Source organism: Dasypus novemcinctus, chromosome 5 (genome assembly GCF_030445035.2).
Source record: "Dasypus novemcinctus isolate mDasNov1 chromosome 5, mDasNov1.1.hap2, whole genome shotgun sequence".
Taxonomy (NCBI): domain Eukaryota; kingdom Metazoa; phylum Chordata; class Mammalia; order Cingulata; family Dasypodidae; genus Dasypus; species Dasypus novemcinctus.
Window position 1 is genome coordinate 119,009,409 of NC_080677.1, and position 17,867 is coordinate 119,027,275.

The 17,867-nt window shown below is 37.9% G+C and overlaps 1 protein-coding gene across 20 annotated transcripts in view; it reads left to right on the forward strand.

The window, feature by feature from the left end:
* LUC7L2 (LUC7 like 2, pre-mRNA splicing factor) overlaps positions 1-17,867 on the forward strand; it is a 61,967-nt gene that overhangs the window by 27,767 nt on the left and 16,333 nt on the right. For all 20 annotated transcript variants that reach the window (XM_071215301.1, XM_058297449.2, XM_071215298.1 and 17 more), the window contains 3 exons: positions 2,319-2,417; positions 5,174-5,284; positions 9,644-9,787. In XM_071215301.1, the coding sequence (XP_071071402.1) occupies positions 2,322-2,417; positions 5,174-5,284; positions 9,644-9,787 (351 nt within the window). In that variant the 5' untranslated portion in view covers positions 2,319-2,321. The remainder of the gene's footprint in view (positions 1-2,318; positions 2,418-5,173; positions 5,285-9,643; positions 9,788-17,867) is intronic.

Here is a 17,867-nt window from a genome sequence, read left to right on the forward strand (position 1 = left end):
GAAAAGACAGTGGACAGCTATTTTGAATGTTTGTACAGAACTGTTTTGGATGTTATGGGGGATGATTGTTATCTAAAAATATTTGAAGGTGGGTTATTATTGAAATAATTGGAGCCAGCCTGGTTAAGTGTAAAAAGTATTAGACTAGGAATCAGTCTCACCAAGTTTCCTAATAGGTAACCTGAGCAAGTCGGTCTTTCAGTATTTCACTTCCTCTAGATCTGTAGAATGGGAGTAAAAATAGATCATTGAGTAGTTCTCAACACTGTACGTTAAAAACAACTGGCAGGCTTTACAATTCAGTCAGTCCTGGGAGATGGGGATGGTTAAGAACTTGGAACTAATTTTCAAAAGCTTCATTCGGTATTTAAAAGCTCCCCAGTTTCAGGTTGAGAATTACTGACTGGATCAAAGTTCCTTTTTAACTATAACATCTTGTTATTTTAGGAAATAAGCATAACATGGTTTGTGGAAATACATGTAAATAAATGTAAAGACAGTTGTTGGAGTGAGTACTGTTAAAGAATTGTTAAAGAACATACTGGCTGGATTGGGCATAGCAAAGGCAATGACAACATTCTTTTGCCATCAGCTTCTTTCATTCTTGTCTTATTTTCGTGTGCGTGTGTGGGGTTTTGTTTGTATTTAAAGTTTCTCCTCTTCAGAAAAGTCTTCTCTGATCACCCCATCCTAAGTAAGCCACCCAAGGAGCATTGCAGTTTATTGGGTCACCTTAAATTTTATTCATAGAAACAATTCTCATTTATTAGTTTTCTTCTCTTTTAGATTGTAAGCTCCAAGAGGGCAAAAAGTGTCTCTGTCTTACAAATCACTGTATCCTTACCACTTAGCATAGTGCTTGGCACAAATGGATACTCGTTGAAGCTGGGCGGGGATGGGGTGGTAACCTAACTGCTGTTCAGTGTTTTAATTGTTCTTTTACTTTGTGTATAGTTTGTGTAACAAAAATAACAAAATGAAACAACAGGAATATTTACTGTACATTTCAGATTAGTTTACTCTGTATCTTTCTACCAGCCCACCAGAGATTCTGATGTATTTGGGAGTGGGGTTGAATATGTCCAGTCAGAAAAATTTTTCTTTTTGTTTGATCATCCATTAATCAACATCTGTAATTATCTTTGCATTTAGCATATTTTTTCACACAAAGGATTTCACATAAGGCCTTTTTTTCTTTCTTTTTTTTTTTTTTTTTTTTTGAGGAACCCGAGCTGGGCATTGAACCCAGTACCTTGTGTTGTGTTTAGCCACTGACCACATTGGCTCACCTGAACCTTGTGTTGTGTTTAGCCACTGACCACATTGGCTCACCTGAGTTGGTTTTTTCATTTGTTTGCTTTTTTGTCTGTTTTTTTTTGTTTGTTTTTTTAGGAGGCACCGGGGACCGAACCCGGGACCTCCCATGTGGGAAGCAGGCACTCAACCACTTGAGCCACATCTGCTCCTTTCATATAAGGTCTTTTTTTAAGTTCTTCGGATACGTATGCATATAAAAATGGGTGGATAGATTTTTAGGGATTTTGTCTCAGTATGAGAAAAGTCTCTGGTTTGGTAAATAATGCCTACTTGGAAATTCTAAATAGAAAGATTCTGAGCTCAGGAAGACTATTCATTTTATTTCCTTAATATTTGTACATCAAGAATGAGGTTAGATACTTGTTGTTTGTGAACCTATATTAGGTCTTATTAATTTCCTCAGTAGTTCATGTGGAATCTGATCTGGGATCAGTATCCAAGTTAACAGTTTTGTTTGAGGTTTCCATCTTTATTAAAAATCAGAATATTCAGAATGTTGACCATAGTTCAGCAATATGATTTATACAATCTTTTAGTTTCATTTTAAATTAACTTTATCTTTCATGCTAAGTGAAATGTTATAATATAGAAGCTAGAATCTCTTCAGATTCTGTAAAGTGTTTCCTTGACCATTTGTTCTTAATTACAAAAACAATCACTGTTTCTATTCGTAGAATTGAAGGCAGGTTTTTTTTTCTGCCACCAGATGTTATACTTACTTATGAAATTGTGTAATCTGAAAGTTTAGAAACAGCTCTGTGATTTAATATATGTTCTGATGAGAACTGTGATGCTAATGCATTTTTTTAAAAAATCAATTTTATTGATATGTATTAAGAGAGCATACAATCTATCCAAAGTATACAATCAATGGTATATGTTATACTTACATAGTTGTGCATTCATCGCTTCAGTCATTATTAGAGCGTTTTCATTATTAGAGCATTTTTGAAAAATGTTGTTTGTTTCAATATTATGTCTTTCTCCCCTCACCCTCCCAGAGAATGGATCTTGGAGAATGTCTGAAAGTCCACGACCTGGCTTTAAGAGCAGATTATGAAATTGCATCCAAAGAACAAGATTTTTTCTTTGAGCTTGATGTACGTGATTTCCTTTAATTTTTTTTTATGTTTGATTTTTTTATGTTTGATTTTTATCTTTTGAAGTAAACATTTTGAGTATGGATTACTATCTCTTATTAGGAAAAAACTTAGCAAATTATCCTCTTTGTGATTATATGAAGATTAGTGCTAACCTAAGTAAGACCATGTATTTTCTTGACTAACATTTTTTAAAGTATAAGGTGGGACTATTTTAAGAAAATGTTTTGAAGTAATGTAATTCTTGTGTTCTATTGAAAGTTAAGCATATACTTCTGGTAAGAGTAGTGATTAGGGAACCATCCATATAAGCAAATGTAAGCAACTTATTTCTAGCATATAAAAGGCCCTTTCTTTAATAATCTACCTATGTTTACATTTCATGTTAGTATCTATATATAGAGAGAAGGTATTAAGAGCAGTGTTATTTTTCATGTAAATTATAGAAGAAATGAAATATACTTCATTTTTAAAATTTCTCTCCCCTTTCCCCCCACCCCTGCCCCACCCCAGTTGTCTGTTCTCTGTGTCTATTCGTGGTGTTCTTCTGTGACCACTTCTATCCTTATCAACAGCACCGGGAATCTGTATTTCTTTTTGTTGCGTCATCTTGTTGTGTCAGCTCTCCGTGTGTGCGGCACCATTCTTGAGCAGGCTGCACTTTTTTTTGCGCTGGGTGGCTCTCCTTACGGGGTGCACTCCTTCCGCATGGGGCTCCCCTATGCGAGGGACACCCCTGCGTGGCAGGCACTCCTTGCGCGCATCAGCACTGCGTATGGGCCAGCTGCACGCTGGTCAAAGAGGTCCGGGGTTTGAACCGCGGACCTCCCATATTACCACATGGGCCCTATCCATTGGGCCAAGTCTGCTTCCCTCTATCCAGTTGCGAGGAGGCTTCTATCATACATGGCTGATTGGATTCTCCTGCTTGTATGTAGCTGGGTTTTTTTTTTGATTATTGGCAAATCATGGGTTTTGGCATTTTTCTAATTGATTTGTACTCCTTTTATTGAAAATTAGTCTTTTTGCTCAGATATTATTGCTAATATTTTTGTTTTCTAATTCATTAGTCTTTTAAAAGTCTATTGGATTAGTTTCAAAGGCCTTCCCTATTCTAGAATTCTAGTATTCTCCTATTTTTATGGTTTCATTTTATACACTTGATCCATCTTTGGAATTGAGGTATGGGCATAGCTTATTTTTTAAGATAGCTACCTAGTTGGCCCAACATTATTTATTTATGATTTTTAATTGAACATTTGTATTTTGCATTAGCTGTAGTTCCCTACAGTAAGAATTGAAAGCACATATTGCTTGACTTGGGAACAAATGTTACAAATTTACTTTTAAATTAATTGTTTTTAAATTATAGACATTAATATGTATATGATAATGTCTTCTATAAATAGTGAAGTAGATGTTTACAGTGTTCACATTGCTAAAATTCTTGATGGCTTTTTCTTTTGGAAAAAAAAAGGCAAGTTTTCCTGATTATAATATTTAACATTTTCATTGTGAAATATTTGAAAAACACAGAAAAAACTAATAAAAATTATTCATATATCCAGAAATAATTTTGAACACTGTGTGACTGTTCATTTTTTCTTTGCTTCTTTATTATACAAAGTTGAGATCTTAATGCATATAATTTTTTTTAAAAGATTGATTTTTTTTATTCTCCCCACCCCGCCTCCATTTTTGTACTTACTCTCTGTTCTCTGTGTCTGACTATTACGTGCTTGTCTTCTTTTTTTAGGAGACACTGGGGATCAAACCTGGGACCTCCCATGTGAGAGGGAGGCACCCAATGGCTTGAGCCACCTGTTCCCTGCATATAACATTTTGTAACTGACTTTTTATTTACAAATGAACCGTGAATATTTCCCCATATCATTAAGTACTCTACTAAACACTTTTTTAATGAGTACAAGTTAAATTTTTAATGTGGAGAACATCTTTGAATATCAGTCCCTTCATGTATCTGTCATTATATTCTTAAGATAAATTTCCAGAAGTAGTATTACTACATCAGGGGACATGTTTAGTCTTTTGATTGCCTCCAGTTACCAAAATGCCTTTTTTTTTTTTTAAGATGTATTTGTTTATTTCTCTACTGTTCCCCACCCTACCCGCCCCCCGTTGTTTGCTTTCTGTGTCCATTCGCTGTGTGTTCTTCTGTGTCTGCTTGTATTGTCAGTGGCACCTGGAATCTGTGTCTCTTTTTGTTGCGTCATCTTTCTGTGTCAGCTCTCTGTGTGTGCGATGCCATTCCTGGGCAGGCTGCACTTTTTTCACGCTGGGCGGTTCTCCTTATGGGGCGCACTCCTTGTGCGTGGGGCTCCCCACCTCTGGTGGCACGGCACTCCTTGCATGCATCAGCACTGTGCATGGGCCAGCTCATCACACAGGTCAGGAGGCCCTGGGTTTGAACCTTGGACTTCCCATGTGATAGGTGGACGCCCTGTCTTTTGGGCCAAATCTGCTTCCCACACTACCTTTTTATAAAGCAATTTGTGTTCCATTTAACAAGGTGTGAAAGTGATAGTTGCCTATAACCTCACCTTTTTTGGCAATTACTATTTGTTTGCATTTTGCCAGTTTTATAGAAGACAAGTAAGATTTTAATTCAGAATTAAATCTGCTTGTTGTTTTTTTACTTAGATGATGGTATTTTTTGAAAGTGTAATTTATGAGTACAGATATTTCTGAACCAAGTTTTTTTTTGGCAGTAATTGTCTTTTAATTAAACTTCTTAGGCCATGGATCATCTGCAGTCATTTATTGCAGATTGTGATCGAAGAACAGAAGTGGCTAAGAAAAGGTTAGCAGAAACTCAAGAAGAGATTAGTGCTGAAGTGGCAGCAAAGGTAAGAATTTGATTCATTTTATTAGTACAAAGTTTAGTTGTGACTCAATACTTTTTTGTTTGTTTTTAACTTTATTTTGAAATACTTATAGATTTACCTAGGATACAAAGACATGTACAGGGAAGTCCTGTGTACTTTCTAGTCTCCGTCATGTTAGCATCTCATACAACTATAGTACATTATTAAAGCCAAGAAATTGACATTGGATCAAACCATATGACTCATGCAGATTTCACCAGTTGTACAGGCATTCATTTGTGCATTTCTGTGTGTGTATAGCTCTGTGCAATTTTATCACATGTGTAACTTGAATAACCACTACTGCAGTTAATATACTTAACTGTATCATCGCTGCAAGATTCCCTTGTATTTCCTTTATTTCTTTTTAAAGATTTATTTTTTATTTCTTTCCCCTTCCCCACCGTTGTCTGCTGTCTGTGTCCATTCACTGTGTGTTCTTCTGCGTCCGCTAGCATTATCTGGCGGCATTGGGAAACTGCATCTTTTTTTTTTTCTATTGCATCATCTTGCTGCATCAACTCTCCGTCTGTGTGGCACTGCTCCTGGGTGGGCTGCGCTTTATTCACATCGGGCAGTTCTCCTTGCACATTTGCATGGCATAGCACTCCTGGCGCGCGGCAGCACTGCGCATGGGCCAGCTTACCACATGGGTCAGGAGGCCCTGGGGATCGAACCCTGGACCCTCCATGTGGTAGACGGATGCTCTATTAGATGAGCCACGTCCGCTTCCCTATATGTCCTCTTGATTGCCATACCCATTCCTTCCCTCATCCTTAATCTTGGCAACCACTAATCTTTTCCTCCTCTCTGTAATTATTATTTCAGAAATGTTACATAAATGGAATTATGCAGTATATATCATTTAAGATGGGCATTTTTCACTCAGCATGATTTCCTTGAGATTTCATCCAAGGTGCATGTGTCAATAGTTCATTCTGTGGGACAGGTAGGCACAGTTTAACCATTCATTCACTGAAGGGCATTTGAGTTATTTCCATCTTTTAGCTAATATGAATGAAGTTGCTGTAAACACACACATACAAATTTTTGTGTGAATATAAGTTTTTATTTTTCTGGGAAAAATGCTCAAGATTGAAATTGCTGGGTCATATGGAAGTCCATTTTTAGTTTTGAAAGCAACTGCCAGACTATTTTCCTGAGTGGCTGGCTGTACCATTTTACATTGTTACAAGCAATACATGAGCAATCCATTTTCCCCATATTTGTGACAGCATTTGGAGTTGGCACTATTTTTCATTTTATCTCTTCCAATAGGTGTGTAGTGATATCTCATGTGGTTTCAATTTGCATTTCTTTAATGGGTAATCGTTTTAAACATCTTTTTATGTGCTTATTTGCTGTCTGTATATCTTCGTCAATGAAATATCTATATTTTGCTTTTGCCCATTTTCGAATTGAGGTGGTTCTTTTTTAATGTAGTGTTTTGAGTGTCTTTCATATGTTCTTCTGTACTCACTACTTTTTTATATATATATAGTATTACTGTTTAAAAATGTTTTATTGTAAACTTATCATACATGAAGGTAGAAAAGTACAATGAATCCCAGTGGATACATCACCATGTTTTTAAAAAGTGTCCTTTCATTTATCTTAATGCAAATTCTAGACATCATGTCATTTCACCTGTGAAACATAACCTGAATAATACATCAGTAAAGTTAATAATTCTCTAATATTATCTAATATCCATAATATATTCATTTTCCCTATAAAGAGTTGATTTGTTCTTAAAAGAATTCAAACAAGGTCTATATATATTGCATTTAGTTGATTTGATGACGGTATAACATACTTCTGTGGTATTTACTATAGTCTGTAACATACTATGAAAATCTAGAATGGGAGAAAAAGAGTTAACTCAGAGTTCAGATGATAGCATTAAATTATTAAAATGTGGTGCTCTGATATGTATGTGCATAGATAAATGGATTTTACTGTTTGGGGAAAGTGATGTTTTTGCCAGCCTTTTCTGAAAAGTTCTCTGAAGATAGGGCATCTTGAGGTACATGGGCTCTTAATATCTTATGGTTGAAAGAGATCTATAAGTGTTTGATAGAGAAAAATATTGTATTGATTATCACTATAAAAGAATGCCATATAACAGAAAAACCTTAAAAGTCTGACTTAAAACAGTATTTATTTAGCTGCCAGTATTTAGCTGCTCTGTGAGTGCACAGGACAGTGATTTAGGCTGAACTTGACTGGGCAGCTATTCCTGTTGCACTTGGGGTCACTTACACATAATTACAGTCAGTTGGAGACTCCTGAGCCATGCCCAGAAAGCTAGTCTGCTTATGTTCTCATGGTGGTGGCAGAGGTACAGAAACATCAAGCACACTCATACAGGTTTTTTAAGCCTTTTCTTGTGTCATATTTGCTAACACACACATTAGCCAAAGTAAGTTTCATGCCCAACTTCAGAGTCAGAGTAGGATGGCATGTAGCAATTACATGGCAAAGAGCATGGATACCGGGAAGGGAGAAGAGTTTGGGATGTTAGTGCAATCACTCAATGACTTATGTCTTTAGATAAGTACCACTTTGTTAAAGAGGTAGGATAGTGATGATAATGTTGGAAATCTATTTAAAAGGAAGAAATATCTTGGATTGAAGGATATTTGAGAAGTTTACTGGGACTGGATGTCTATATCAAATTTAAATCTCATTTCTTGAGATAAAAGGTGAAAGAGCAAACTGAATAGTTTGTGTCCAAAATAAAGACTGTGTATCGTGTCCTTTAAACAGTAGAAATGAGCTAGGTACCCAGGATAATAATGATGATGAAGAGAAGTAGTATCAAATCCCAAGGAAAGAATTAATCCCAATGGGAGGACATGGACTAAAGGAGAGGGTGTGTCATGCTAGTGTACTGAAAATCAGCAATGTGCTATGCAGTGTATGTACAAAGCACATTTTCTCATTTCTCACAACAACCCTGTGTGAAAGGTATTATCCCTACCTCTCAAATGAAGAAACGGATTCAGGTTAAGCAATTTGGCCAAAGTTACAAAACTAGTAGTTCTTTCAGCGCTAATTTAAAACCAGATCTGTTAAGACTCCAAAGCCATGTCATTGCTTTAAAGAGTATCCACCAGTTCATTCCTTTAACTAATATTTATTGAGCTATTGCTATTTGTTGGACATTGGAAATACAAAGAAGGGTAAATTAAATAGCTATCCTTAAAGTAGAATGATACAAATGCAGATAATTGTCATAAAAGATACAGGGCTGGCACAAAGGAAGACATGACGATCTTTGCTTATGTGTTTAAGTGGGGGTGAGATTTGGTGATTATTGAAGAATGCAGAGAAGACTTGAGCTGGATCTTGTTGAACGAATAGAGATTAGGCAGGCAAAGGAGGCAAGGGATAACTGAAGAAGGAAGAATATGTACAAAGTCACAGAGACAGAAAACAGGATCAGTTTGGGAAACTAAATATAATTAAAATGTTTTGTTGGTTTTTTTAAAATTTTTTATTTTTAAAGAGGTTTAGATAATATAAATGTTACATAAAAACCATGTAAGGGATTCTGTGTGTCCCGCTTCCTCCCCCTTTCCCACATTAGCAAAATCCTTAATTAGTGTGGTATATTCGTTATGATTGATGAATACTTATTGAAGCATTGCTATTGTCCATGGACTACAGTTTTCATTATAGTTTACATGCTGTACCACACAGTTTTGTAGGTTATGACAGATTATACAGCCGCCTGTATCCAACACTGTGATGTCATGCAGGACTACTCCAATGTCCTGAAAATGTCCCCTATATTACACGTATTCTTCCCTGTGCCATCCCTCAGAACCTCTGGTGACCACTGACTTTATATCAATGATACAGGTTTTTCCATTGCTAGAATAATAATAAGTCTATAGTAGAATAATAAGTCTACTTTAGTCCATTGTTCATTTGCCAATCTTGAGGATTTTGGGATGGTGATACCCACTCTGCTTCTAATTGAGAGGGAGCTTAAGATTAAGTTTTGAGGTGGGGGAACAGTAGGAGATGGTTTAGAAAGGTACCAGATTATATAAGAAAGGGTATATTTATATTATACTTGTAATACACTGCTTATGCACAGACTGGAAAGTAACAGTTATGTTGGGATCAGTAGTATGCAGTTACTGATCTCACTGAGATGAAGTCAGACCTGGCTCAGAATATTCTTATGTCTCACTATTTCATTTGGGATATGTTCAGAAAGAATTATTTGTACTCATATTGCCTTGGAAAACATAAGTCTTCCCTGAGCTTTTCTGAAATATTTTGAACTTTGATACTCATTCTTTCATCTTGTTTTGTGTTTCTTTATAGGCAGAACGTGTTCATGAGTTAAATGAAGAAATTGGCAAATTGTTAGCCAAGGTGGAACAACTAGGAGCTGAAGGGAATGTGGAAGAATCCCAGAAAGTAATGGATGAAGTAGAGAAAGCAAGGGCAAAGAAAAGAGAAGCAGAGGTACTCACACTTTGAATGATAATAGATAAGAGTCTTAGTATCTGTACTTCTTTATTTTATTTTTTTTTTTAAGATTTATTTTTATTTATTTAATTCCCCTCCCCTCCCCTGGTTGTCTGTTTTCTGTGTCTTTTTTGCTGCGTCTTGTTTCTTTGTCCGCTTCTGTTGTCGTCAGCGACACGGGAAGTGTGGGCGGCGCCATTCCTCGGCAGGCTGCTCCCTCCTTCCCGCTGGGCGGCTCTCCTTATGGGTGCACTCCATGCGCGTGGGGCTCCCCTACGCCGGGGACACCCCTGTGCTGCACGGCACTCCTTGCGCGCATCAGCACTGCACATGGGCCAGCTCCACACGGGTCAAGGAGGCCTGGGGCTTGAACTGCGGGCCTCCCATGTGGTAGACGGACGCCCTAACCACTGGGCCAAAGTCCGTTTCCCAGTATCTGTACTTCTTAAGCATACATTTAACTCAGGGTTATTGGAAAGTTATTAAAGGGGATTAAACCAATTTAAAAATATTTAAATGGTTTCCGTCATACTAATTTAGTTGTGTTCTAAAATTAGTTTTTGTTTTTTTTTAATTAATTTTGAGCCATTGGTCTGTTGAAATTTATTACTGGTAAGTGATAGTAACTAAACAAGACAGTCATACACATACACACAGCATATACATGATCATTATGAGACCATACTTTCTGCTGTATCCCCATGCTGCTATCTCATTTTCCCTTTCTTTCCCACCTCAGTACATTCTGCTAGCACCTTGGGATCCTCCTCTCTTCAGTCCTATTTTGTTTGGCCTCCTTGATGTTTTTTAGAATGCCTTTGGATAGGTCCCCTTTGTCTTAGTCTCCTGTGTTCTCAACTGTGTCACACCTGGCCTGCTTTACAGCAACATTTATGGTTCCAATAGTTACCTGAGCTTGTGACATTCTATACAGTGCTTCCTCTCGGCTCTGGGCATCCCCTTCCTTTTCTGTTTATTTTCTTTATTTACAACAAATTTTGTTTTTAAAGAGGCTTTAGGTTATAGAAAAGTTACATTGAGTTAAGTATAAGGGATTCCCATAAACTCTACCCCTCTCCCTGTCACATCTTCCCCTATTAATAACACCTTATAATAGTGTGGTACATTTATTATAGTTGATGAATAAATATTGAAGCATTGCTATGAACCAAGGTCTATAGTTTACATGGTGGTTTATGCTTGATTCCAATGCCCTAAAAATGCCCTAAGTTCCACCTGTTACTTCCTTCCTCTCCTCTTAGAACCTCTGGTAACCACTATCTTTATATCAGTGTTACACGTTCTTCCATTACTACAATATTGATAAGTTTATTTTGTTCATGGTTCCCCCTCCCCCCCTTACATTCATCCATTCCTGAACATTGAGGATTCAGGGATGATAACTGTTCTGCCTCAGATTGAGAGGGGGCTTAGACCTTATAGGGCAGATGGAAGGAACTGTTTTGCTTGCAGTTGTAGATAGATACTCACTAATATTTGGGATGGGAGTTTTCCATCATCATCATTTTGTTTGTTGTCCTTGGGCGAATTAGAGGAACTGGAGAGTAGATGTTGGCTATATCACTCTTCGGAGATTAGGGCTAAACTGGCGTAGGAACAGATTGAAGATTTAAGTCTCTTGTGTCTCTGAGACATACATTTAACAGGCACAGTGCTAATTATAGGCTCAGATAAAAGAGGCAGAAGAATTGTGGTTTTTGTTTTGTTTTGTTTTTTAATCTCTCACCAATGTATTTTGGTTAAGAGTTCGAGTCTCTTGTGGCAAGGTCAGATTAAAGTGGGAGAGCCATAACACTCAGACCACTTTGGGGTATGTTTTAGTTTCCTAGGCTGATCAAGCAAATACCATGCACTGGTTGGGCTTTAATAGTGGGAATTTATTAGCTTAAACTTTTGAGGCTAAAAGAAGGTCCAAATCAAGGCTTCAAGGCAGTGCTTTCTCCTTGAAGATTTGTGTTCTGAGGCTGGCTGCTGCTGATCCTTTGGCTACTCTGTCACATGGCAGTGCACATAACCTCTCCTTGAAATTCAGCTTCTTGCTTCCATGGTTTGCTTGCTCTCTGAATTTCCTTTTGCTTTTAAATGATTCTAGTAATAGGATTAAGACCCATCCTGATTGGGTTGGGCCATACCTTAGCTGAAGTTACTTACCAAAAGTTCCTACAGGAAGCCAGTGTGTGGCTCAGTGGTTGAGCACCAGCTTCCCACATACGAGGTCCCGGATTCAATCCCCAGTCCTGGTACCGCAATAAAAAGTTCCTAATGTAAGTGGGTTCATGTCCACAGGAATGGATTAGATTTAAGAGCATATTCTTCTATGGTAAATACAGATTCAAACCATCATACTCTACCTTCTGGATCCCAAAAAGACATGTTCTTTCTATATGCAAAATGTATTCATTCCATCACAATATTCCTAAACCTTAAATCATTTTAAAAACATTCCTTAGAACAAAGTCTCATCAAAATTGGTTATGTGTGTGGTCTGTCCTGGAGCACAATTCCCCTCTGAATGTAGACCTGTTAGAGAATAAATTATCTTCTTCTGATAAACAGTGGAGGGATAAACCATTCCATTCCCATAGTGAGAAACTGAAACTGGGTCACATGTCTCTAACAATTCCAAAACCCAGTTTCATTAGATTGGGCAAACTTCATTGGATAGCAAGGTCTGAGAGTCATCTATGGAATGGTATTTTGTTCTCTAGGCTTAATGCAGAGCAGCCCCACCGCTTGCAAGTGTTTGCACAGTGGCCGGGTTGCCCTCAAATACTATAAAGGCTCAATTCTCTCCAGGCATCTGAATGGTGTCCAGACTCTCTGATCCCCAGGGCACAGGTTCCACCCTGTTTGAACACTGCTGTGGCAGCACTCTTCTTGAACAATGGGGTGGATGGTCCACCTTCTTCAAGCACCAGGGGAAACTCACCCTCTCAACAAACTTGGGTAGACCTGTGCTCTCGGCTAGAGAAGATGTCTTTGGTCCAGGCCACAGCTTCCATGGTTCTCTATCCCTTGATGTGATTTTTCCTTCAATTTGTCCCTTCTCTGTACCTTTTAGTCTAGGCTGCCTGTGTTTCCATTTCTACACATTATACAAAAAACTTGTCAGTTTTACGTGTTCACAGGGTCCATTCCATTAGACAAAAGAATTTCACAGATCCTTACTGGATAATTGCATTTCAAATCCCGACTTCCACAGAAATTGCTGACTGGCTCCATTCTGTTAAACCCTTACATGGCGCACTGTTCTCTGGGACTTGGCTTTCCTGGAAACTCAGAATTTTCCAAACCATCAATTTATGCTTTCTTTGTGTCTAGGAGATTTGTTCTCACCTTATCCCTTTCCTCTTGCCTTTTACTATAAGCAGCAAGGAGAAACCTTAGCAGCACTTTCCTGACGTAGCTTGGAAATCTGTACACCTAAATATCAAAGTTCAACACTCTGAAATTCTGCCTTCCATCCAACATCAGAGCTCAATTTTGCCAAATTCTCTGCCACTTTTAAACAAGGATTGCTTTTTCTCTGCTTTCCAATATTACATTCATCATTTCTTTCTAAGACCTCATTGGAAGTACCTTAACATCTGTATTTCTACTGGTGGTCTCATGCAACTGTGGGGATGGCAAGTCCAAATTCATAGAGCACACCACAGCTGGAAACTCTGCTGAAGGTTTTTGATGAATTCCCCAGGAGAAGCTGACTGGCTGAAGTAGGAATGGAAATTCTTCCTTCTGAATACTGAAACCATCACTTCTCCTTTTAAAACCTTCAACTGATGGACTAGATAAGATTTTGCTCACTGTTGAAGGCAGTCTTCTCAGTTGATTGTAGATGTAATCAGCCATAGTTGAAATCAACTTGCTCTCATGATTTAAGTCTGTAAAACTTCCGCACAATAACAAGCAGACCAGTGCTTGTTTGACCAACAACTGGACACCGTCACCTGGCCAAGGTGACACATGAACTTAACCATCACAGGATCCCTGCTGTTTTTCTTTTCTACTTTATATCCTGGGACCAGGTGCTGTTTTTCATAGTTGTGGGGAAAAGCAGAGTAGAAGGAAGTCATTTTGGTACCTCTTTTATCATCCCACTTTTATATTCTCTTAATGTTAGTATTATTCTTTAGCAGAAGAAAACAAAGGGAAGGAAAAACTATGTGTCCTGTTCCTCACAATATAAATATAAGGCTGTTGTTCTAATGATGACCCTGAGAAGTCAAGAAAATATTGCATTCCATAGAAAAAAAATTTTTTTAAAGAAAAAGACTTGATCCATGTGAGAGTTTTTTACAGAAAGGAGAGAGTTGAAGGAAAACTTATTAATTCAGTGTATCTTATTCCGCAGCCATTCTTAATAACTTTCTATTGTAATGACTTTGTCATACAAGAGATGTCCAATAAGAGTAAGTGATGATTTCTCATCAGAAACCGAGGAGGCAAGAAGGCAGTGTTATGTTATATTTAAGATAATTCAAGAGAAAAACATCCAGCCACAAATCTTGTATCCAGCAAGATTCTTTCAAAAATGAGGGCAAGTTTAGAATATTCACGGATAAACAAAAACTCAGAGAGTTTGTAACCGTGAGACTGACTTTTTGCAGGACATATACTAAAGGGAGTTGCTACTGCCTGAAAAGACAAGACACAAGAGAGAGGTTAGAAGAGAGTCTAAACATGAAGATTATGTCAGTAAAAGTAACTCAAAGTGTAAACAGTAAAGGAAAAAAAATACAGATAAAAACTCAAAGATAAAAATGGGTGAAGTAAGAACTCCCTTTAGGGGGAGCAGATGTGGCTCAGGCAGTTGGGTGATGGGGTTCAGTTTGTGGTGCCGCCTAAAAAAGACAAGCTGATGCAATGAGCAGACACAATGAGCAGGGAACAGATATGACTCAAGTGGTTGGGCATCTGCCTCCCATACGGGAGGTCCCTAGTTTGGTTTCTGGTGCCTCCTGAAGAACATAAGCAGGCACAGCGAGTGGATAAGGTGAGCAGCAGACAAGGGAGCCATTTCTGGAATGGAGGGTGGAGAGAACTGCCTTTATAGTAATAACATTGAATGTTAATGCATTAAACTCCCATTTGGCTGGTTGAATGATAAGAAAATATAAGCCATCTATATGGTGTCTACAAGAGACTCACCTTAGATTCAAGGATACAAACATTGATTTTTACAAAAGGCTGGAAAAAGATATTCCATGCATTCAGTGATGAAAAAAAAGGTGGAGTAACTATATTTATATCAGATGAAATAGACTTTAATAGCAAAGTTGTTATTAGTGACAAAGAAGGTCGTTATATATTAATAAAATGTGCATTTCACCAGGAAGAAATAACAGTCATAAATGTATATGCATCTAACCAGGATGCCCCAAATTACATGAGGCAAACCCTGGCAACACTACAGGGAGAAATAGATGTCTACAAAGATAGTTGGAGACTTCAATACACCACTCTCATTGTTGTTAAAACATCTGGGTAGGACCAGTAAAGAAACAAAGAGCTTGAATAATAAGATAAATGAACTAAACCCAATAGATAAACAGAACATGGCACCCCCAAACAGCAGGATATACATTCTTTTCAAGTGCTAATGGAGCTTTCTCCAGAATAGACCATATGTTGGGTCACAAAACAGATATTTATAAATTTAAAAATATCTAAATTATACAAAGCACTTTCTCATATATTGAAATAAAGTTAGAAATCAACATCAGGCAGAAAATGTGAAAATTCACAAATATATGGAGATTAAACAACTCACCATTTGTGTTGGTATTCCAAAGGGGTGCTGATACAAAGTACCAGAAATCTGTTGGATTTTATAAGGGTGTTTATTTGGGGTAAAAGCTTATAGTTAGAAGGCCTTAAAGAGTATCTCCTCAAGCTACCATAAGAGGTACTTCTTCAACCTAAGTCTGTTGCCACATGTTGAAGCAAGGTGGCAGGCATGCCTGTGTGGGTTCAGCCTTCCTCTTTCCTCTTAATGATAAGGGCCTACTCCAGTCTCAGCTGTAGGCTGGCATAGAGCCCATCTTTGTTCCTGGGACTCATTTGTTTCTGGGCGCAACTGCTTTGTTCTCTTCACAAGGTCAGCTATAAACTATCAGGTGAATGGCTCACCTCTCTTCCTGGGGCCTCTGCCATGTCTTTGGAGCTGTCTCTCTCCTGTGTATCTTCTCTGTGTATCTACTTGTGTGTTCTTGATTGAATGTTCATCTGTATAGCCCACGAAGAGGCTGGGAACTCACACTGAGTTGCCCTAATGTTGTGGTTGAATCAAAGCCCCAATCTTAACACAATTTAATCGAAGGCATATAAGCTGAATCTAATAAAATCAAAGGGTATCATGCCCAAAGGAATAGACCAATTTATAAAACATGATCTATGTCTCATTTTGGAATTCATAAATAATATCAAACTGCCACACCATTAAATAATCAGTGGGTCAAAGAAGAAATTGCAAGAAAAATCAGTATCTTGAGACAAATGAAAACAGGAACACAACATATTAGACCCTATGGGATGCAGCAAAGGCAGTGCTGAGAGGGAAATTAATAGCTCTCAATGCTTACATTAAAAAAGAAGAAAGAGGGAAATGGACTTTGGCCCAGTGGTTAGGGCGTCCGTCTACCACATGGGAGGTCTGCGGTTCAAGCCCCGGGCCTCCTTGACCCGTGTGGAGCTGGCCCATGCGCAGTGCTGATGCGCGCAAGGGGTGCCCTGCCACGCAGGGGTGTCCCCCGCGTAGGGGAGCCCCACGCGCAAGGAGTGCACCCGTTAAGGAGAGCCGCCCAGCGTGAAGGAGGGAGCAGCCTGCCGAGGAATGGCGCCGCCCACACTTCCCGTGCCGCTGACGACAACAGAAGCGGACAAAGAAACAAGACGCAGCAAAAAGACACAGAAAACAGACAACCGGGGAAGGGGAGGGGAATTAAATAAATAAATAAAAAAAAAAAGAAGAAGAAGAAAGATGCACAAGAGAATTTGACAATGCTGAAGTAAAAAAAAAAAAAAAGAAGAAAGAACTAAAATCAACAACCTTAACTATACATCTGGAGGAACTAGAAAAAGAACAGCAAACTAGTCCCAAAGCAAGCAGAAGGAATGAAGTAACAAAGATCAGAGGAGAAAGAAATGAAACTGAGAACAAAAAATGGAATTAACAAAACTAAAAGTTGGTTCTTTGAGAAAATTAAGAAAATTGGCAAACCCTTAGCTAGACTGGCAAAAAATAAATAAAATCAGAAATGAAAATGGGGCCATTAGTACTGACTCCACAGAAACAAAAGCTATCATAAGAGGATTCTATGAACAACTCTATGCCAACAATTTAGACAATGTAGATGAAGTAGAAAAATTCCTAGGAAAATATAAACAACCTACACTGACACTAGAAGAAGTAGGAGACCTCAGCAAACCAGTCACAATCAAAGAGATTGAAACAGTCATCAAACAACTCCCCAAAAGGAAAAACACAGGACCAGATGGTTTCACAGGTGACTTCTACCAAGCAAAGATTCAATACTCAAGCTCTTCCAAAAAACTGAACAGGAAGGAACACTACCAAATTCATTCTAAGAAGCCAATATCATCCTAATAACAAAGACAGATAAAGATAATACAAAAAAAGAAACCCTTTTCCGTAACGAATATGGATGCAGAAATCCTCAACAGAATACTAGTTGAATCCAACAGCACAATACAGGAATTATTCATCATGATCCAAGTGGGTTTTATACCAGGCGTGCAAAGGTGGGTCAACACAAGAAAATCAGTGGTAATGTCCCCCATTCATAAATCAAAGGGAAAAAATGTCTTGATCATCTTTATTGACACAAAAAAGGCATTTGAAAAAATCCAGCATACTTTGATAAAAACAATTCAAAATATAGGAATCAAAGGAAACTTTCTCAACATGATAATGGGCATAGATGAAAAACCAAAATGTGGGGGAGGGTGAAGTATATAGGCATCCCCTATATATTTTTTTTTTGTTGTTGTTGTTTTTTTAAAGATTTATTTATTTATTTAATTTCCCCCCTCCCCT